The sequence below is a fragment of the Heterocephalus glaber genome, unplaced genomic scaffold, assembly GCF_053883595.1.
Source record: "Heterocephalus glaber isolate CG9 unplaced genomic scaffold, H.glaber_assembly_v1.0 deba00001472, whole genome shotgun sequence".
In the NCBI taxonomy this organism is placed as follows: domain Eukaryota; kingdom Metazoa; phylum Chordata; class Mammalia; order Rodentia; family Bathyergidae; genus Heterocephalus; species Heterocephalus glaber.
The window spans coordinates 73,712,384-73,736,502 of NW_028258315.1; the positions used below are offsets into that span (position 1 = coordinate 73,712,384).

The window sequence follows — 24,119 nt, forward strand, 5'->3', positions numbered from 1 at the left end:
GTTGTAACAAAGAAGAGACCACTATTCCTGTAGATACAAATAGATGTAGGAGGCATGATGCTCTTTGGCAAAGTGGGATAAGAGGAAAGGGGATGAAGGCCAACATTACCTTTTAGCCACGTCACACCACACCAAAGGTTGGTAGGCAAAGTTTGTCTTGAATAGCAGGATAACATCTTTTTCCCCAGTAACCCAGTCTACTTCCTAGAACCAGGCTGCAAGGACTCTATGCTCCATCTATGGTTCACCCCATGAATCAGATCATTTCTATATTAACCATCCTCTTTCTGGGTAATATGTCAATCCGTATTCAACCTTTTATAAACTATTTACTCTCAAAGAAGGAATGAAGTATTTACCAACAGAAAACAATGCAACAGTAAAACAACAAAAAGACAAAAACCAAAAAGAAATCAAAACTAATTCATTAAGGAAAATACAAAGGCAATAATTAAATGTAAAAAATGCTAAGACCAATTTCCAATGCTGCATCAAAAAAGATTCATAAACTTTGCCATACACTTCCTTGTAATCAAAGTAATGCAAGAAATAGGTGGATACTTTGATTAATGTTACTAAGCTCTGTGTCCTTGAAAAAGTCCTGTAACCTTTTAAGTGCCTCAGTTTCCCAATCATTAAAGTCTACTTTACTTCACATAGATCTTGTGAGGCTTAAATAAATAAATGTATATGAAGTGTTTAGAACAATGAAAATATATAGTAATTGTCAGTTACCAATCATCATTATTATTGCTATTATCCTTTCTTCATCACAGAAAAATTTTCTTGTTTCTAAATATTGAATAAATGAGTTACAAGGGATAATAGCAATAAAATACATAATATTCCTGATAACAATTTTTCTAAAAATGCAAATATGCTCCACAAATAATATTTTTAGATAAATCTTTACAGACATGAGCATATAATTTAAATTATTTAATATTCCTTCAGCTCTTTCTATTAATTTCTAGAAACATCTGTCAATCCTCAATAAAAAGGCTCCTATTGCACCTCTTTTCCATAATTGAGAAAACTGATACTTGGAGAGATAAAAGATAACTACACTTAATTAGTTTCCCTGGTAATAACTAAGTAAGGGAAAGGAGAGAAAATATCCGTGGAGCATAAAGCCCGCCTAGGAACAGTAAATGTAGGCCAGGAAACTAGTGTGAAATTTGAGAATGTGGGTGTTCAAGCAAATTGGGTCCAAGAAGTGGGGCAGACTTTGAAGAAGACAGTACAACTTCCTTCAGTCTTTTGAGACAGGACTGACTCCACTTTATATGTGAAGAAATAAGAGCTATCAGAAACTTTAATTGAGAAGTCCACAGAAATATGAGTAGGGATTAAAAAAAAACTTGTGTGTTAAAATTGAAAAGGAACTATTTTCTTCAGGAAGTCTACTTGTAGAGACTAGATATTCCTGCTCTTTAGTTCATGATAGGATGAAGGAATAAAACACAAATTAGATTAGATATCTTAACAGATAAAATTTGAGACTTTTGCAGCCATACAGAATATAAGATTCCTGAAGAAGTTTCTCTTTTCATGGATAACTAGTGAGATATAGTCATCCATTATTTCATCAATGGAGGCACCCTGGGGAACATGGCTCTCTTTTTATTTTCTTGCATACATTTGAGGAAAGAAGGATCCTGGTTCTGGAGCCCTAAATACCTGGATCTCCTAATGGGAAATCAGTCAGGGATAAAGAGACTTTCTACAGGAATAGGTAAACTGATTACCTGAAGCAAAGGAAGGAAGAATCTTAGAATACAAGAAAAGGTATCTTAGTGAGAAAACAAGAAAAGGTATTTTAGTGAGAAAACAGCAGCAGATTACGTTGGGAAAGAGATACAATGGAGTTTTGTTGTGGAACAAAAGTATTTTAAAAACAATTGTTCTGGAGGAAAGGTGCAAAGGGGAAGGGGAAGTGGGAGGGGTAGAGGAAAAGAAAGAGGGGAATGTAATTAATATGAGAAAATGAAAAAATGGAAACAAAGTCTTTGTAAATAGGAAGGGGTGGAGGGGTTGAAGGGAGGGCAGGGGAAGGGGGAAAAATAAGAATCAAGATATGTGATGTAAAGATACAAATCTCCAATGATGAATGTCATTATATCGTATACCTAAAATGTACCAATAAAATTAATTAAAAAATAAAAAACAATTGCTCCATTCTTTTTTGCCTGCTTTACTTTCTTTTAATGAAACTAAAAATGAATGGCCTATTTAGTCAATTGAAATACAATGCCATAGCACTGTGGTGGTTTTAAGGGAGAGGGAGTATGGCGTGCACAATGCCTCTGGGTTTAATGGGCTTTGAACACAACTCCCAAAGTTACATCTTGCAAATAAGCATTTGCTTTCAAGACTAGTGAAAAGGTAGGAAGAGTAAATAGCTTTTGAAGAGAAACTTTCTCCCTGCATTCTATATTCACCTTACTGTGTTCTAATATCAATGACAACTCAGCTGGAAGCCTCAGGTCATTACTTTACTTCCTTTTATCTCTCTGGATTTCATAAATTTGGAATGGAGAAGTCTGGATTGAAGCATAGTTGTTGGCAGTTACTTTCAAAACTGCTTGCACTCTATTTTAAAAGGTAAACATATGCCAAAGCTAGAGAGGCTTTAATTTAAGGAAATAGAATCCTACAGGCAGTTGAAAAGCCTCTATATGTAAATCAACACCAAAAGTAACCCACTAATGTTTCTCTTGTTTGCATTTTTTTTCTTCAAAGGAAAGAACTACATTTTGTGGAATTAGATTATAGGCAAAAAAACTAAAAGAAGGACAGATCTTTACATACCCATGTTTTCCTTTGATAAGGCATCATCTGAACAAACATTTTCAAAAGAGCATTTTAAAAGAGCTTTCCTAGAAAAAAAGAATTCAACACATTTAGTTTTAAAAGATCAATTATGATCATTCCTGTGTATTCATTTATAATCAAAGATTATGAATATAAATTTTTTAAGTATCGTTCAATTGTCTTTCACAGTAAATGAAGACAGTATGATCAAGTGAGAAAAAATGGGACTAATATTGATTTGAGCTCTCACTGGGTACAAAGCTCTGGTGGTCTACGTAGCACCTTACACAGGTTTCGTGCATGCGTGTTTGTGTGTGTGTGTGTGTGTGTGTTTGTAATCCTCCTACAAAAACATCTAAGTACTTTCATTAAATAAAGAAACTGAGAAAGTTGAGATATCACAAAAAATAATAAATTTGGGAATTTAGAGAAATGATTGAGCATGATAGAACTAAGTTTTGTCAAACTGTAAAGTGATAATGTTTCCACCATACAATGCTGTTCAAATGCCCTTCCTTTAATCATTAAGATATTGGAAAGTCACTTAACTTCTCCAAGCCACAAATTATTCATCTTTTGAATGGAGATAATTATTATACAACATGTATTTGATGAAGTTGATGTGAGGTATAACTGAAAAAGGGCAATGAAAGTCTTTTTTTTGGTACCGGGGATCGAACTTGGGTCCTTGCGCATGCACAGCAGGTGGCGAAACCACTGAGCTAAATCCCCGGCCCAATGAAAATCTATTTTAAAAAATTATTTATCTTCTGAAAAAGTACAAAGAAGAAAAGAAAAAGGAGTGTCAGTTTTTACTTGTGAGTGGGATTGTTTCTAACACAGCTCTGATTACATTCTTTAAAAAGAAGGGTATGGCTGGTTCAATGACAAATACTAATACTTGTTATCAGTGGCTTATTAGTTTATACTGAAAGCTTGTTTCTAGTTTGCATTACCTATTTTAAAAATTAAAGCCTGTTTCTCATATGGTTGCTCAAATGACATTAATCTTTAAAAGTTCTGGCTCAAGATATTTGCACAAATATTAAATTTTCTTCATACTTCTAAAACTACTATTATCATTTTATTCTTTTAGAAAAATTTAAACACAAGGTTTTCCTAATGAAAGAGAATGAAGAATTGAGAGAAATGTCATATAATATATATATTTCAATTTTATCATAATACTTTTTAATTTTATAAAGTATACCTTTTCCTAAATTTAGGCTTTTTCTTTTCAATCATGCTTTTTGAAACTTGCATCTACAAAATAATAGCAAAAAAATGAGTTAGTACATATGCAATTGGATCTGCTTGGTGTAAAAGTGGATCCTCTATGGTGCAAGCAATTTAGCTAAAGAAAAACTCTGGTCCATATTCCTGGAAATCTAGTCAATTGCCTCATAGTAAAAAGAGGGAGGCAGGGACCATATACAGTACCCAAGTTCGTGCTTCCATGACCTACCTAGACCCACCCAGAAATATCAATAAAACTCTACATTAGGATATATAGTGGTGAAATTGCACTCAAGAAAATACTTTAAAAAAGTAGATCATAAAAGCAGAGAGAAAAGACAAGCTACTAGCTAGGGCAATTACAGTGTAATAGACACCATATCAACAGCACTCAGGACTATAACTTCAATTAATCTACACCTAATAAAACTATAATTCAAGAAGGTAGCCATATGTTTGTGTAATTGAGGCTGTTTGAGGAGTACAAGAAATTTCAAACTATTTTCTCTACGTTTTTAATGTTTATTTCAGTGATTACTAAATAAATTGTCAAAATTTTAAAATAACATTTATAACAAAGTAAAAAATTAAAGATACAAGCCTGGTGAAAGAGCTACTAAAGGATATACTTAGGAAGAAAAAGACTGAACTTAGAAAAAAATTAAAAAGGAATTAAGATACACATATTAATTGCTAAACATTGTATAAATTTAAATGAATACCGACCTAACAAAAGACTAATTGATAGTGGCGTAAATAATAAGTAGGGTTTATAAAAGTAGATAGCTCAATGGAAGAGGAACAAGAATTAGGCCAGGATAAAAGAAGTCAATGAATCTTGAATTATTCAGGAAGCGAGAGATGGTAAATAAATTTTATTGTTTAATCAATTATGCTTAAAGTTCATTTATAAGGGTAATCATCAAAGGAAGACAAATGCAATGTAAAATTTTCAAACTAGTAGGAGGGATAAAATGAAATTTTGAAAATATAAACAATTGACAGAACCTAACAAGGAAAAAAAGATACTGTTAATAGAAAATACATGTAAGTGTTAAAAATTATTCCAAATTGCCTATAATATCAAGTAATACAAACTGATCTAAAATACTTTTTGAAAGAGTGATTTGAAACAAATCTAGTACTCCAGCTAGGAAGAGATACTAAAACATGACAACTTGGCTATCAAAATGCCAGATACCTTCTTTTTGCAGAAATTAATAAACTAATCATAAAATTTAAATGAAAATGAGAGATACAAAATAATCATGAAAGGAAGAACCAAGTTGGTCATAATTTCTGATTTTAAAACTTATTACAAACTTATGGTAGTCAAGAAAGTATGGTATTTGGATAAGAATGGAAGAAAAGATAAAATGGAATGAACTAAAACTAGAAATTCCATTTGACCCAGCTATTCATCTTCTAGGTATCTTCCCAAAAGAGTCATTATACTACAGTGGTACATTCAGACTCATATTTACAACAGCACAATTTATAAGAGCTAAATCTTAGAAACAGCCTATATGCCAATCAACAGATGAATGGATAAAGAAAATGTGGTATATATTTAGAATACAATAGAGTACTACTCTGCCAAGAAGAAGCATAAACTTGAGACATTTTTAGGTAAGTCAATGCACCCCAAGACCATAATGTCAACTGAAATAAATCAGACACACAAGTTTAAATACTGCATTGTTCCTATTATATGAGATATCCAAAGTATAAATAAGGACCAAAATAAGAGATAGATAAGAAGTAGATCTTCCAATGGGAAGGAGAATAAGAGATGGATGGAATAAGGAAGGAAAGAAGGGAAAGGGTATTTTTAAAAAGAGAATTGAGGGCCAGGGATTTAGCTCACAGGCACTGCACCTGCCTCACAATCTCAAGGTCCTGAGTTTGATCCCCAGCACCAAAAAATAAAAAATAAAAACAGAGTTGAAGAGAAAAAATGGAAATAGAGCTTTTGCATGGGGGGGGGGTAGAAGGAGCAGGGAGGGAGAGAAGGGGAATGGAACCAAAAAACCAAAAAATAATTAAGGTGTATTATGTATAGGTACAACTCCCTGTGATAAATGTAATCACTGTGTAATACAAACATGTATTAAAAAATGGAATGAATTTGGGAGTCCAAGAATGAACTCTTACACTTGATTTTCAGTAAAGGTGTTAAAACAATTCACTGCATACCCACTAGGATAGATAAAATAAAAACAATAACAAGTGTTGACAAGGATGTAGTGAAGGTAGACTCCTCACACAATATTAATGGGAATGGGAAATGAAAACACCCACTTTGGAAAACATTTTGGTATTTCCACAATATGTCATCTGTAGGGGCTGCCATCTCAGGCTCCTAGGACAGAGAAGGTGAGCCGGTCCCACCACCCAGAAGGAAGCTCCCACTGCCATCCCAGGCTCCTAGGGCAGAGAAGGTAAGCCACGTGGGTGCCAGAAGCACACCCTCCCCCCCGTGGAAATGAGAAGACATGTAAACAAGCCTCAAAAGCAGACTTCCAGATCACCTACAGCAACCCCAAAGGGAAATGAGATGGAACAATCTGACACTCGATCACCTGGACTCTCTGAACTGGCAACAAAAGAAGATCTAGGAAAAATGAAATCAGAAATAATTACTCAGATAACAGCATAGATTTTGCTCATGGTTCAAGACATGATTAATAAATCTAGAGAGGACACAGATAAAAAAATAGAGGATCTGAGGAACACGATGGAATCCCAACATAGGAAACAAATGAAATCCATAAAACAGATACAAACAGATTTCCAAGAGATTAAAAACTCCATCAAAAGTCTGTGCAGCAGAATGAACCAATGTGAGGATAGAATTTCACATATAGAAGATAAGATTGCAACTAGTGAGGAGGAAAAGAAAAATTGCTTTAAAATTGTAAGGGAACACGAGAAGTCAATCCAGCAGTTGCTAGACAATGCAAAGAAAAATAACATAAGACTGATTGGAGTCAATGAAGAAAGAGGAGAGAGTGCAGATGACATTAAAAAAAAAACTGTTCACAGAAGTGATGGGAGAAAACTTCCCAAGCAGGGGAAAAGAACTTGACATACAGATAAGTGAGGCATATAGGACTCCAGCTAGCCTTGATCAAAAAAAATCTACACATAGGCATATAATAGTTAGGATTCCAGAAATCCAACAGAAGAACAAAATTCTACAAGCAGTGAGAGAAAAGAAACAAATAACATACAAAGGAAAGCCCACCAGAATCACAGCAGACTTCTCAGTGCAAACCCTCAAGGCAAGAAGAGCTTGGAGTGATGTATTTCAAGCCCTAAAGGAAAACAGCCTCCAACCCAGAGTGATGTATCCTGCAAAACTATCTTTCAAAATTGATGGAGAAATAAGATACTTTCATGATAAAGAGCACCTTAGGAACTTCATGAATACCAAACTGGCACTCCAAAAAATTTTAGACAATACTCTAGGAAAAGACAATGAGGATCACAACCCCAGGAAACCCAGCAGAATGAATCCATTGGGCGTGACAAATTAAACGCAAAGGGGGAGAATCCAACAAAAAGAAAAAGTAATGACAAGGCTTTTAAAACTTGTAACTTCATCTCCCTAGTGTATAATTCAATCTTATTATTGTACTGATTAGTATTTTTCTGATTCTAGAGTTGCACACCTTTCCTTGTGCTATACTGGCTATTTATCATCTTCTTATGTCTGCATTTTAATTGGGTTGTCTATTAATGAGCTCTAAGAATTCTTTATATATTCTGCTCATAGGCTATATGCATCGGAAATATGGTCTGGTTAAGGACTACTTTTCATGTTAATGATGTCATTTAAAGTTCTATATTTTGATGGAATCTCATTTATCAATGTTTTTCTTTTATACATCATGTTTTTTGTATCCTAGGTATTCTTGCCTATCCTGAATTCATAAATATTTTCCCTTATACTTTCTTCTTAAAGTTTCATACTTTTAGGCTTTCTTATTTAGGTTCATAGATCCCTTCAAGTTATTTTCATGTATGGAAAAAAAGGGTTGAGGTTAATGTTTTATATATGGATACCAGGTGTTCTAGTGCCGTTTGCTGAAAACACTATCTCTTCCTTGGCTCTTGAATTGCATTTATATTCTATAAAATGCTAATGTTAAATAATCTTTCAAAACTCAGTGGACCATATATGTGTGGTTCTATTTCTAGATTCTCTGTTTTATTCCAATGATCTATATGTCTTTCCTTACACCAACACTGCCTTGATTACTGTAGCTTTAGAAGAAGTGTTAAAATTAGGTACTAAACGCTAAACGTCCTCCAACACTGTTTTTTTTTTTTTAAACTTTTCTAGGTCCTTTGTACTCCTACATAACTTTTAAATTTCAATATCCAATTCTTCATTTATAGCAAGTATACACAGACCTGAATTTTTATATATACCTTGTGTTTTTCTAATCCTGCTAAATTCAAATACAAGTTCTAGGGGCTCCTAGAGATTTCTTAGTATTTTCTCTGTAGATGATCATTTCATCTACATATAAAGATTTTGCTTCTACCTTGCCAATCCTATCCTAATTGTGTCATTTTATTGCCAGACTATTTTGGAGTGGCCTAGGTTTCAAAGTTTAATGGACAGATAAAGAGTAAGCATATTTGCCCTTGTTCCCCACCTTAAGGAGAAAGCACTGTATCTTCTCCATTCATATAAGGCATTCTAGCTGGAGGTATGGAGTACAAGTATTTAATCTGTTGAGAAGGTTCTGTTCTACTTCTAGTCTCCTGATAGCTTTTACCATGAACAGCTGTAGAATTTAGTCCAATAGTTTTTCTCCAACTAGTGACAGGATCATATGGCTTTTTCCTTTCCTCTGTTAAAATGATGGCTTTTGTGGGTGGATCTTCCAATGCTGAACCAACACTGCCATCCCTATAACAAAACCACTTTCTACATACAGCCAGATCTGACTTCTAATTGTTTTGTTCAACAAATTTCTATCTATGTTCATACTTTTTTCTTCTATTATCTTTATCCAATTTTAGGTTTAGCACAATGTTGAGTTCCTAAAATGAGGGGAGAAGTGTCCCTTCTTTTTTCTGCTTTAATTGTTTGATATAATTTATCAGTTAAAATGTATATGAGCCTGCTGTTGTCATATAGGTAGGTTTTCAAGCTAGGAATATACTTTCTTTAATAGGTGCTATTCAAATTTTATATTTCCTCCAGAGTTAGTTTCATTAATTTGTCTTCCAAGCTACTTCTTAGAAGTTGTCAAATTTATTTCAAAAAAGGTTTTTGTAATATGCTTTCTATATCCTTTTAAATTCTGTCAAATCTGTGGTAATGTCTCCTAGATCTTAATATTGTCAGTTAAAAAATGTATAACGGATATTGTGTATCAGGAAGAAAAGGTCTAAAGGAACAGAGGAATTGGGAGGGGTAGGGGAAAGAAAAAAGGGAAAAGAAAAAATATGAGAAAAGGAAAAGAATGGAAACAAAGTCTTTGCAAGTAGGGAAGGGTGGAGGGGGTGAAAGGGGGGCAAGGGAAGGGGAAAAAAAAATAAGAACCAAGATACTCATGTAATGGTACAAGATCCCAATGATGAATGTAACTGTATTTTATACCTGAAATGCACCAATAAAGTTAATGGGGAAAAAAATAAAATAAAATGTAAATGAAACAGAAGGTCTGAAAAAAAAATATGTCATCTGTAGGGTCACCCTATAATCAAGCAATTCCATGCCAACAACAACTTGTACATGAATTGTACAATTATACAGCATGATTAACAATAGACAAAGAGTAGAAATAATCCAATGTTCACCACCTGGTAGTGTGATACATTAGCCCTGTGTATTCATGGGTTTTCTGTGGTTTCAATTACCATTAACCAGTCCATATTTCTATTAAATAGAAAATTCCAGAAATAAAAACATTATAAGGTTTAAATAACTTTTACTATATTATATTGCTATAATTTTCTAGCTAATTATTAGTTGTTCACAATATTATGTGCCTAATTTATAAATAAACTTTATCATAAGTATGAATATATAGGAAAAAGCATTTTATTATGTATGAGGCTTGTACTCTCTAGAGTTTAAGGCATCAGCTGAGGATTCTAGAATGTATTCCCCATGTAGAAGGGGGAACTACTGTATACCCACACAGTGGAGTATCATTCAGCTATTAAAAATAATGAAGTGCTCACAAATGCTTCAACATGGATAAATCTCAATACCATTAAATTAAATGAAAAGGGAAAAGCCACATAAAAAGGTCACATATTGTATGATTCTATTAATCTGAAATATACAGAAAATACAAATTTCTTGAGTCAGAAAATAGATTAGTGACTTCCAGTGACTGGAAGGAGATAGGAAGTGGGCAGTCATTGGTCATTTTTGCAGAGGGATGAGGAAAAACTATTCTAAAATTAGTGGTGTTGCTTGTACGACTTCACATATACTGAAAACAACTGTAGAGCTCACTTTGAAAGAGTGTTTTGTGTGGTATACAGTTGTACTTCAGTTCACAAACTTAATTCCTTCCATGTTTCTGGCTGCAAACCAAATTGGATGAAAACCGAATCAAATTTCTCCATAAGGTCAACATTGAACCTAACCACTGAATTTCACTTGGTTCTTGACCAATACAGTTTGTGACCAGAATTGTGGAAAGAATTCAGTTTGTGAACCAAGGTATCACTTATATAATATCTCAATAATCTATAATTTATGAAAATGTAATAATATAGAAAATCAAAAATGAGCTAGAATGTAATCTATTCATAATTATTTTTAAAAGATATCTAATGTAGAATCTTGGGGCTGAGAAAAAACCTGTGAGTTCAACAGCTCCCTGAAATTTTGTGTTTGCTTGAATAGTTCCTGGGTGCTGCTGCTGACTTTGACCAAGCTCTTGGTTCCCAGCCCAGAGGAAGGGGCTTCCGGGCTGCTGTTCCACCACTCCCAGCCCAGAGGAAGGCGCTTCCTGGCTGCCTTTCCACTGCTTACAGCCCAGAGGTAGGGGCTTCTGGGCTGCAATTCCACCACTCCCAGCCCAGAGGAAGGAGTTGCTGTGCCACATTTCCATTGCTCTCAAACCAGAGGAAGGGGCTTCCAGGATGCAAATTCCACCACTCCCAACTCAGAGGAGGTGAGCCATGCAGGTGCCAATAGCAGCCCCCCACCTGCCCATTCAAATGAGAAGACACATAAACAAGTCTCAAAATCAAACTTCCAGATCATGTACAGCAACCACAAAGGGAAATGAGATGGAACACTCTAATACTCAACCACCTGGACTCCCTGAACTGGCAACAAAAGAGGATCTGGAAAAAATGAAATCAGAAATAATTTCTCACATAACAGCAGAGATTGTGCCCATAGTGCAAGACATGATTAATAAATCTAGAGAGAAGCTGAGGAACATGATGGAATCCCAACATAGGAAACAAATGGAATCCATAAAACATATGCAAACAGATTTCCAGGAGACCAAAAACTTCATTGAAAGTCTACACAGCAGAATGAGCCAATGTGAGGACAGAATTTCAGATATAGAAGATAAGATTACAATTAGGAAAAGAAAAATTGCTTCAAAATTGTAAGGGACCATGAGAAATCAATCCAGCAGCTGCTAGAGGATGCAAAGAAGAATAACATAAGACTAATTAGATATTTATGTACCAAACACTATTGTGCCCAACTATATAAAACAAATGCTAAAGGACATGGAAAGTCATATATGCACTAATACAATTGTACTAGGGGACCTCAATACCCCACTGTCACAAATAGATAGATCAACTAGACAAAAAATCAGTAATGAAATACTAGAAATCAATCGAACTCTTGAACAAATGAACTTAACAGATGTTTACAGAGTGTTTCACTTCATAAAATCAGAATACACATTCTTTTCAGCTGCACATGAGTCATTCTCCAAAATAGACCACATACTCATTCATAGAACATGTTTAAGTAAATGAAAAGGAATTGAAGTTATCCCCTGTATATTATCAGACCATAGTGAGATGAAATTGGAGATCCATAGCAAAAGAAACCACAAAAATTTCATAAACACATGGAAATTGAACAAGATACTTCTGAATAACCAATAGGTCACAGAGGGAATTAAAGAAGAAATCAGACAGTTCCTTCAATTAAATGACAATGACAATACAACATATTGAAATCTATGGGAAACAATGAAAGCAGTCTTGCGAGAGAAATTCATAGCAGTGAATGCACATATTAGGAAAACAGAGTGAGCCAAATTAAACAACCTGATGCTGAACCTCTAGCTTTTAAAAAAAGAAGAACAGGACAAACCCAAAGCTCATACAAGGTAGGAAATTATAAAGATTAGAGCAGAAATCAATGCAATGGTGACTAAGAGAATGATACAAAAAATTCATGAAGCCAAGAGTTGGTTCTTCAAAAGAATCAATAAAATTGACAATCCCTTAGCCAAGCTTATCAGAAAAAGGAAAGAAAAGGCCCAAATCCATGCAATTAGAAATGAAAAGGGTGAAATTACAACGGACCCAGCAGAACCTACTCTGAGAACCTATACGCCAATAAGATGGAAAACACAGAAGAAATGGACAGATTCCTAGATACATATGAATTACCAAAGTTGAACAAAGAAGACCTAAAAATTCTAAACAACCCAATATCAATCAATGAAATTGAAAACATAATTTAAAACTAACCAACTAAGAAAAGATCAAGTCCTGATGGCTTCACTGCTGAATTCTACAAGACGTTTAGAGAGGAACTACTGCCACTACTGTTTAAATTCTTCAATGAATTTGAAAGGGAAGCAATACTCCCAAATTCATTCCTGGAAGCAAGCATCACCATGATCTCCAAAAGCAGAGAAAGATCCAACTGAAAAAGAGAACTATAGGCCAATCTCACTAATGAACATAGATGCAAAAATCCTTAAGAAGATACTGGCAAAGAGAATGCAGATCATCAGGAAGTTCAAACACCCTGCTCAAGTAGGATTCATCCCAGGGATGCATGGATGGTTCAACATATGCGAATCAATCAATGTAATACACTATATCAATAGAGCCAAGGACAAAAACCATATGATTATCTCCATAGATGCAGAAAAAGCATTTGACAAAATCCAACATGCATTTATGATAAAAACCCTACAAAAAACTGGAATAGATGGTCTCTACCTCAAACTGATAGAAGCCTTCTATGAAAAACCAACAGCCAATATCATACTAAATGGTCAAAAACTGAAATCTTTCACACTAAAATCAGGAACAAAACAAGGATGTCCACTATCACCACTCTTGTTCAATATAGTTCTGGAAACATTAGTCACGACAATTTGACAAGAGAAAGAAATAAAAGCAATAAAGATAGGTAATGAAGAAGTCAAATTGTCATTATTTGCAGATGACATGATACTGTATATAGAAGACCCCAAGAACTCCACCAAAAGTCTTCTAGACTTAATAACCAAATTCAGTCAAGTAGCTGGTTACAAGGTCAACACACAAAAATCAATAGCTTTCCTCTACACCAATGACAACTCACTGAGAGAGAAATAGGGCAAATAATGCCTTTCACAATAGCATCCAAAAAACTGAAATACCTAGGAATCATCCTAACAAAAGAAATCAAAGACCTCTTCTCTGAAAACTAGGGCACTCTGAAAAGAGAGATTGAAGATGATATCAGAAAATGGACAGACATCCCCTGCTCCTGGGTAGGAAGGATTAATATAGTAAAAATGGCCATACTTCCAAAACTGCTATATAGATTTAATGCAATTCCAATTGACATCCCAGCAGCATACTTCATAGACCTTGAGAAAACAATCCAAAAATTCATTTGGAACAAGAAGAGACCCAGAATATCAAAAGCAATTCTAGGTAACAGAGACATGGCAGGGGATATCACAATCCCCAACCTGCAACTATACTACAAAGCCACTGTGATAAAAACAGCATGGTACTGGCAAAGAAACAGACCTGAGGACCAGTGGAACAGATTAGAAGATGCAGAAACAATGCCAGACACACTCAGCCATCTCATCTTCGACAAAGGAGCCAAACACCCTCACTGGAGGAAAGATAGCTTCTTTAATAAATGGTGCTGGAAAAATTGGGTTTCAACTTGCCAAAGATTAAAACTAGACCTATGTCTCTCACCATGCACTAAACAAAATCCAAATGGATTAAAGATCTAAATATTAAAATAGAAACTCTGCGCCGGCTGGAACAGAAGTTAGGTAGAACTCTTGAAGACATTGGTGTAGGAAATGATTTTATGAACCAAACCTCAGTTGCCCGTTAACTAGCATAATCAATCAACAAATGGGATCTTTTCTTATTAAAAAGCTTCCTCACAACAAAGAGAAACCATGAACAGTGTGAAGAGACAACCCACAATGAGGGAAAAAACCTTCACCTGTTGTTCCTCAGACAAAGGCCTACTATCTCGAATCTATAAAGAACTTAAAAAGATCAGATCTCCCAAATTTAAAGACCCAATCTGAAAATGGGCATCTGAAATGAACAGACATTTCTCAGACAAATAAATATATGAAAAAATGTTCAACATCACTGGTCATTTGAGAGGTGCAAATGAAAACAATGCTGAGATTCCACCTCACTCCAGAAAGAATGGCTGCCATCATGAAATCAACCAATAACAAATGCTGGCAGGGCTATGGGGAAAGAGGAACCCTGCTCTGCTGCTGGTGGAAGAGTAGACTGGTTTAACCACTGTGGAAATTAGTATGGAGGTACCTCAAAGAACTAGGACTGGAAGTCCCATTTGACTCAGCTATTCCCCTGCTGGGTATCTTCCCCAAAGAATTAAAAGAATCATACCACAGTGATATATGTGCACCCATGTTCATAGTGGCACAGTTTTTGATAGGTAAAACTTGGAAACAGCCCAATTGCCCATCAACTGGAGACTGGATAAAGAAAATGTGGTTTTTTTATAAAATGGAGTACTACTCAGCCATAAAAAATGAGAAATTAGAGACATTTATAGCTAAATGGATGCATATTGTGCCAATACTCTTAAGTGAAATAAACAGGACACACATGTAAATACGGGATAGTATCTCTAGTGTGAGAAACTGAAAGTGTAAATAGGGACTAAAAGTTATAATAGAAAATGTGAAATAGGAAGAAAAGGCACAAAGGGGAAGGGGAAGTAGGAGGGGTAGAGGGAATGGAATTAATATGAGAAAATGGAAAAATGGAAACAAAGTCTTTGTATATAGGGAGGGATGGAGGGGTGGAAGGGAGGACAGGGGAAGGGGGGAAAGTAAGAACCAAGAGAGATTGTGTAAAGGTTCAAATTTCCAATGATGAAAGTCATTATATTGTATACCTAAAATGTACCAATGATTAAAATGAATAATTGATAATGTGAAATAGGAAGAAAAGGTCCAAAGGGGTAGGGGAAGTGAGAGGGATAGGGGAAAGAAAAGAAGAGAAAGGAAAAATTATGAGAAATGGAAAAAATGGAAATAAAGTCTTTGTAAATAGGGAAGGGTGGAGGGGTAAAGGAAGTGCAGGGAATGGGGAAAAAATAAGAACCAAGATACATCATATAAAGGTACAAGTTCCCAGTGAGAAATGTAAATGTATTGTATACCTAAAATGTACCAATAAAAGAATTTTTTAAAAAAGATACCTAATGTATTAATATTCGTGTTAGGAAAAATGCAGATGTTAACAAAAACATCACATTTATACACAATGGAGTCCAGTAGTACTTCAGTTCACGAACTTAATTCATTCCACGATTCTGGGGAATATGGCTGCATTTGTCATGCGGTTTGTCATAAGATGCTGAGTTTGTGAAGAGAAGCAAAAGTTTGCCTAACACATCTCTTTTCCCATCAAATTATTCAGTTACAAAAATGTTTGTGAACAGAAGCATTCATTAATGAAGGAATTACTGTATTACTCTGCATAAAGAAGGATAAACTTGAGGCACTTGTAGGTAAATAGATGCACTTCAAGACCATAGTGTTAAATAAAATAAAACAGATGTGCAAGTTTAAATGTCAGGTATTCTCTTACAGGAGAAACCCAAAATATAAATAAAAAGCAAAATAAAGAGTAGATAATAGGAAGTAGGGAGTTGTTTTTTTTTTTAAAGGGGAAGGGGAACAAGAGATGTAGGGAGAGAGGGAAGGAAGGGCAAATAGATTTTAAAAGAGAACCAAAGAAAAAAGTGTAAATCAAGTCTTTTCAAGTGGGAAGGAAATTAAAAGTTAGGGGGAGCAGGGAGGGAGAGAAGGGGAAAGGGGCAAAAAAATTAAGATGTTTTATGTACATGTACAAACTCCCTATGATAAATGTAATCATCATGTACTGCAAACATATACTAATAAAAATACATTAATAAAATAGAAAAAGAAAAAAGGCATAATTAGAGGAAAATAAGTGTTGTTACTCAATGCTAATGGAAAAACTTCATTTAATATAATAGTATTCATCCTGTATATTCCTAAAATCTTAGCTTAAAATATACAAAACAATACTGGATAGCATTATAAGGAATCAGTGAATTTACAGTTTCTAACCTCTCTTAAATTTTTCTTTAGAGTTTACCTTATTTTAAAAAAAAGAATTGACACAAAAATTTAAAAAGAAATAGAAGAGTTCAATAACACAATAATAATCAAATAAACATAATCAAAAATAAAGACTATACATTGTTTTCAAGTTTGAAACATTTACAAATTTGATCACTTAATAGGTCTCAAAGAAAATCTCAAAAATACTTATATAATCTCTCTTGTAGAACACATTCACTGAATAAAATGTAATAGCATGCAAAATCAAATCTCAAAATAAAACTGACTAAAATTAGTAATCATTTGATAGGTGTAGAAGAATTCACACTATTCTATGATGCTTTCTGTGATAACAGTTATGATCTGTGCCATCTGAGTCAGGTATTTTCTTATATTTTAATGATATACATATGAGGCTTATTTTCTCACTGGACAATAAATATACTTTGTCTAAATGTCATGCCTTGCAAGCTATAGGTGCACATTAAGTGTCTGTAGAATACATTACTCATAAATTTGGGGAAAAGGATAAACATGAACATCATTAGAAGGGAGAATAGCATCAGTATCGTTGCCTAATTTTTAGTAATATTATCTTTGATTATGACATTTAATGACAGTATGGAAGTTATCCTGAATTTCTAAGCCTGACTTCAAGGCAATTCTCTCTTTAAAATGTTTGTTAACCTCTTTTATTTCTTGTCTTTTCACTTTAACCTGCCAATGTGAGCAGTTACTTTAGCACGTTTTGTCTAGTTCAATCAGTTTCACTAATCTTGATTTTTACCGATTTTGAATCAACCACAAGGGTAGTGTCAACTTTCAAAAAATATAGTAAATGTTTTGCTGCTAGAAGTACCATTCAGACTGTACATTTAAAAGCATTAACTATAATAAATAACTGTTGGTTTAATAAATATCAAAATATCATTAAGCACCGTAAATACCTTAATGATTATTTAAGGGAAAATTGTGTGAACCACACACTGCGGAATTCATACTATGCTGCTAAAGATTAAGTGGTCTTCTTTTCCTGATCTTTAATCTCAAGATAATATCCAAATATATTTTGCAGGATTCTGTGTGTGTGGGAGGGTGGTGCATAATAAAAAGGCATATAGAAATACTGTTATCTAAATCATTGATCTAACAGCTCTAAGACCATGTAAAACAACCATGTCTGTGTTATTATTAAGTTTAAGCTTAAATTACCTGTTTATTAGTGTAGAAAGTAGAGTGGTTACTACAAAAGGAAATAAAAGTAATGTAAAAAGTGAAAACTGCTTTACGGTATTTGGTAGAAATAAATACCATAAATCAGAGTGAATTGTGTTGGAGATAATAAATTCATTTTCTACTTTAACTATTACATGGTATCCAAAATGAACCAATCAGTCTTTGCCAAAATACTTTGTGCCCTCTTGCTGTAAGCCTTTGATACAATGTAATGCAGTAGAAAAAAGCAAAGAATTTAGAAAGACAGGATATTGATGTGAATGCTAACTCTGACACTTACTGGCTACATCATTTGCTAAATCACTTGGCCATTCCAATATTTAACAAGAATCTGGTATAAAGTAATACTTCAATATATTCTGCATAAATGAGTTTTCTTTCAACATTTATGATATTAAAAATAACTACCTTTAAGTATTTGTGGAAGATGAAATCAACATAGAAGTATTCAACTGTGCTTGCCAATTAGTTGTTCAATCATTAAAATGAGGCACAGGTCCAAACTCTTTCCTTTTTGTTTAAAGCATACAACTGAGGGAACTTAGCATTTTAGTGATTGGTCTTTGGATAGTATATTAGATTACTAAAACAGCTGTAACAAATTACTACAAATTTGATAAAGCAACAGAACTGTATTATCCTATAGATCTGTAGGATAGAAATGTCTCTTATGAGGACATTCATTAAATTTCAGGGACCACATAATCCAGATCATATTGTTTCAACATTCTCACCATAGTTATATCCACGGAGACTCTTACTCCAAATGAGGGCATGTTCTGGGTTTCCAAGTGGGCATATTTTTGGAGGCCATTGTTCAATTCACAGAAAGTAGGTATTGTAATCTTATCTATCCCATCCCTTCTATTCATCTCCCTATATAAAATAGGTTGTTCTCTTACGTTGTCCAGCCCAGTGTCCAGTGTAAGGGCCACAACTAACAACACCTGAGAGCTTTTCAGAAGTGCAAGTTCTTATGCCCACCTAGGACAATGGGTAAGCCCAGGAATATGGGTTTAAATAAGCTCTTTAGGTGACTCTCAAGCAAACTAAAGTTTATGAAGTACTGGTCTAAGTTCTTCCCAATAAGCCACACAAATATGATACTGATTTTAAATACTGATTTTAAAGAAATCAACAATAAATTTTGACTTTTCTTGCTCAATATAAAAAACAAGGAGGTGTGTATATATATATATATATTTATATATATATTTATATACATATATAAATATATATACACATACACATGTACAGAGAGCATACATTACTTACTGTAAAAGAAAAATATATGTATTTAATGATAATTAAGACTACTGACTGGAATGGAAAATGGTAGCACTGCTTTTGGTTACAAACATCAGAAAATCCTTAAGAATTGCTTACACCACGTTTATATATTTTGACTTGACATTGTCCTTTTCCTTAATCTAAAAAATACAAATTTGTTATTCAAATTTCTATCCTATATCATATTAATGACCATTATGGATTAGTAATATTATTTTTTATCTTAATGGAACAGAGTGAGAAAGGTGATGGTGAGTGAGAAATATTTAAAACTTTAGAAAAATAATAATTTACTTTGTACCTTGATGTTAGAGACACTACCCATGCGTATCTAGATCAGAGAGAAAACATGCATTTGTAATGAATACAGTCAACAGGATAAATTAAAGAATACTGTACACACAACCCTTAGTGCCAAATAACAAAGGACAACACCTGCAAGCTATTGTTTGGGTGATAACAGTGACTCAAGTTGAAGAGACTATTGTTTCTTAACAAAAGAGCAATCATACTTTGTGAAATTCTCTTTATTGTTTTCTGACTCAATTTTTAAATACAGATGAGAAAACGAGGAGTTATAGTTGAAAAGTTTTGAATTTTTGGATTTTGGCACTAAATTATTAAGTATAGTTATCCCCTAATATCTGTAGTATATTGTTCCACATTCCCCCATGGGACACCAAAATCCATAGAGGCTCAAGTCTCTTGTATAACATGGTGAAATATTTGGTATATAAACTATACATATCCTTCTGTACACTTTACATCACCTCTAGATTACTTATAATATTGTATACAATATAAATGATATGGAAATGGTTGTTATAGTATGTTTTTATAGGAATAATGATGAGGAAAAAAACCTGTATATGCTCAGTATAGTAAATTAAAAAACACTTTCTATCTATGATTTGTTAAAGCATGGACACAAAACCTATGGATACAGAGGGTCAACTGTACTTTTTAAAATTATATTTTAAATTAATTATATTGGTACATTTTAGGTATAAAATATAATGACATTCATCACTGGAAATTTGTATCTTTACGTAATTGATCTTGGTTCTTATTTTTTTCCCATTCCCCTGCCCTCCATTCAAACCCTCCAGCCCTCCCTATTTACAAAGACTTTGGTTCCATTTTTTCTTTTTCTCATATTAATTACTTTCCTTTATTTCCTTTCTCCTACCCTTCACACTTCCCCTTCCCCTTTGCCCCTTTTCTTCCTATTTCACATTTTCTGTTATACCTTTTAGTACTTATTTACTCTTTCAGTTTCTCACACTAGAGAAACTATTCAGTATTTACATGTTTGTCCTATTTATTTCATTTAAGAGTATCAGTTCAATGTGCATCCATTTAGCTGTAAATGTCTCTAACTGCTCATTTTTTATGGCTGAGTAGTACTCCATTTTATTTTTTTAAAAAAACCCACATTTTCTTTATCCAGTCTCCAGTTGATGGGTAACTGTGCTGTTTCCAAGTTTTAGCTATTACAAATTGTGTTGCTATAAACATGGGTACACATATATTGTTGTGGTTTTATTCTTTAAATTCTTTTGGGAAGATACCCAGCAGGGGGAATAGCTGGGTCAAATGGTACCTCCAATCCTAGTTCTTTGAGGTATCTCCATTAGTGGTTGCACCAGTCTGTACTCCCACCAACAGTGGAGCAGGGTTCCTTTTTCCCCACAGCCCCACCAGCATTTGTTATTGGTTGATTTCATGATAGCAGCCATTCTTTCTGGGGTGAGGTAGAATCTCAGTGTCATTTTCATTTGCATCTCTCGAATGACCGGTGATGTTGAACATTTTTTCATATATTTATTTGCTATTTCTACTTCTTTGTCTGAGAAATGTCTGTTCATTTCAGATTCCCGTTTTTGGACTTGGTCTTTAAATTTGGGAGGTCTGATTTTTTTTAAGTTCTTTATATATTCTAGATAGTAGACCTTTGTCTGTGGAACAGCTGGTGAAAATTTTTCCCACATTGTGGTTGTCTCTTCACATTGTTCGTGGTTTCTCTTGCTGTGCAGAAGCTTTTAATAAGAGAACCCATTTTTTGATTCTTTATGCTAGTGCCCATGCTACTGAGGATTTGTTCATAAAATCTTTTCCTATGCCAATGATTTTGAGACTTCTACCTAACTTATCTTCCAGCAAGTTCAGTGCTTCTGTTTTAATATTTAGATCTTTAATCAATTTCAATTTTAGTTTAGTGAATGGTGAGTGATATAGGTCTAGTTTTAATCTTTGGCAAGGTGAAGCCCAATTTTTCCAACACCATTTATTAAAGAGGCTATCTTTCCTCCAGTGAGGGTATTTGGCTCCTCTGTCGAAGATTAGGTGGCTGAGTGTGTCTGGAGTTGTGTTGGCACCTTCTAATCTGTTCTACTAGTCCTCAGGTCTGTTTCTTTGCTGGTACTATGCTGTTTTTATCACAGTAGCTTTATAGTATAGTTTCAAGTTGGGGATTGTGATACCCCCTACCTTGTCTTTATTGCCTAGAATTGCTTTTGCTCTTCTAGTTATCTTCTTATACCAAATGAATGTTTGGATTGTTTTCTCAAGGTCCATGAAGTATGTGGCTAGAATTTTAATTGGGATTGCATTAAATCCATATAGCAGTTTTGGAAGTATGGTCATTTTCACTATGTTGGTTCTTCCTACCCAGGAGCAAGGGATGTCTTTCCATTTTCTGATATCATCTTCAATCTCTTTTTTCCAGAGTGGTATAGTTTTCAGAGTAGAAGTCTTTGATTTCTTTTGTTAGATTGATTCCTGGTTATTTCAATTTTTGAATGCTATTGTGAAAGGAATTGTTTGCCCCATTTCTCTCTCACTGAGTCTGTTTTTTGGGTAGAGGAAAGCTACTGATTTTTATTTGTTGCCCTTGTATCCAGCTACTTTACTGAATTTGTTTATTAAGTCTAGAAGTCTTTTGATGGAGTTCTTGGGGTCTTCTATATAGAGTATTGTGTCATCTGCTAATAGTGACAATTTAACTTCTTCGTTTCCTATCTTTATTCCTTTTATTTCTTTATCTTGTCTAATTGGTATGGCTAATGTTTCCAAAACTATATCGAACAGGAGTGGTGATAGTGGACATCCTTGTCTTGTTCCTGATTTTAGTGTGAAGGATTTCAGCTTTTGACCGTTTAGTATGATATTGGCTTTTGGTTTTTCATAGACGGCTTTTAGCAGATTGAGGTAGAGACTGTCTATTCCAAATTTTTGTAGGGTTTTATCATAAATGCATGTTGGATCTTTTTGAATGCTTTTTCTGCATGTATTGAGATGACCATATCATTTTTTTCTTTGGCTCTATTAATATAGTGTATTACATTTATTGATTTGCATATGTTGAACCATCCCTGCATCCCTGGGATGAATCCCACTTGATCAGGGTGTATGATCTTCTTGATGATCTTCTGCATTCTATTTGCCAGTGTCCTATTAAGGATTTTTGCACCTATATTCATTAGTGAGATTGGCCTATAGTTCTCTTTTTCGGTTGGGTCTTTCTCTGCTTTGGGGATCAAGGTGATGCTAGCTTCCAGGAACGAATTTGGGAGTATTGCTTCCCTTTCAATTTCATTGAAGAATTTAAACAGTAGTGGCAGCAGTTCCTCTCTAAATGTCTTGTAGAATTCAGCAGTGAAGCCACCAGGGCCTGGATGCTTTTCTTACTTGATAAGTTTTAAATTTCAATTTCATTGATTGATATTGGGTTGTTTAGAATTTTTCGGCCTTCTTTGTTCAACTTCGGTAATTCATATATATCTAGGAATCTATCCATTTCTCCTGTGTTTTCCCTCTTATTGGCATATAGGTTCTCGAAGTAGGTATTGATGATCCTCTGGATTTCTGCTGGGTCCGTTGTAATTTCACCCTTTTCATTCCTAATTTCATGGATTTGGGCCTTTTCTTTCCTTTTTCTGATAAGGTTGGCTAAGGGTTTGTCAATTTTGTTTATTCTTTTGAAGAACCAATTCTTGGTTTCATTGATTTTTTTTGTATCGTTCTCTTAGTCACCATTGCATTGATTTCTGCTCTAATCTTTATAATTTCCTCCCTTGTATGAGCTTTGTGTTTGTCCTGTTCTTCTTTTTCTAGAAGATGAGGTTCATCATCAGGTTGTGTAATTGAACTTGCTCTGTTTTCCTAATGTGAGTATTCACTACTATGAATTTCCCTCATAAGACTGCTTTCATTGTGTCCTATAGATTCCGATGTGTTGCATTGGCATTGTCATTTAATTGTAGAAACTGTCTGACTTCTTCTTTAATTTGCTCTGTGACCCACTGATTATTCAGAAATGCGTTGTTCAATTTCCATGTGTTTATGAAATTCCTGAGGTTTCTTTTGCAATTGATCTCCAATTTCATCTCACTATTGTCTTATAATATACAAGGGATAACTTCAATTCCTTTGTACTTATGTGGTCTATTTTGGAGAACAACCCATATGCAGCTGAAAAGAATGTGTATTCTGATTTTGTGGGGTGGAACACTTTGTAACCATCTGTGGAGTTCATTTGTTCAAGAGTTTGATTGAGTTCACTGTTTATTTTTTGTCTAGGTGATCTATTTATTTGTGGTATTGAGGTCCCCCACTATTATTGTATTAGTGCATATATGACTTTTCATGTCCATTAGTATTTGTTTTATATAGTTGGGCACACTAGCATTTGGTGCACATATATTTATGATTGTCATCTCTTCCTGTTGGATTGTTCCCTTTACAAGGATGTAGTATACTTCTTTGTCTCTCTTAATCAGTGTTGGTGTGAAATCCACATGATCTGCAAAGAGGATAGCTACTCCTGCTTTTTTTCAGGTTCCTGTCATATGGAGTATTGTTTTCCCCTGGGGCTGTGCACCCCAGTCCCTGGTTTCTGAGTGGACTTTTGGCTGGGGCCTCCATGCACTTACTGATGGACTTTGGGCAGCCCACTGGCTGTTGCTT

General features: G+C 34.3%; 1 protein-coding gene across 5 annotated transcripts in view; it reads right to left on the minus strand.

The window, feature by feature from the left end:
* Positions 1-24,119, minus strand: part of Zcwpw2 (zinc finger CW-type and PWWP domain containing 2) — a 185,621-nt gene that overhangs the window by 20,012 nt on the left and 141,490 nt on the right. For 3 of the 5 annotated variants that reach the window (XM_087181433.1, XM_087181434.1, XM_087181437.1), the window contains exons 6-8: positions 19,453-19,482; positions 4,025-4,077; positions 2,812-2,879 (exon numbers count right to left, since the gene is read on the minus strand). In XM_087181433.1, coding sequence (XP_087037559.1) covers positions 2,812-2,879; positions 4,025-4,077; positions 19,453-19,482 — 151 coding nt within the window. The remainder of the gene's footprint in view (positions 1-2,811; positions 2,880-4,024; positions 4,078-19,452; positions 19,483-24,119) is intronic. The other 2 variants (XM_087181435.1, XM_087181436.1) reach the window with 1 other exon arrangement.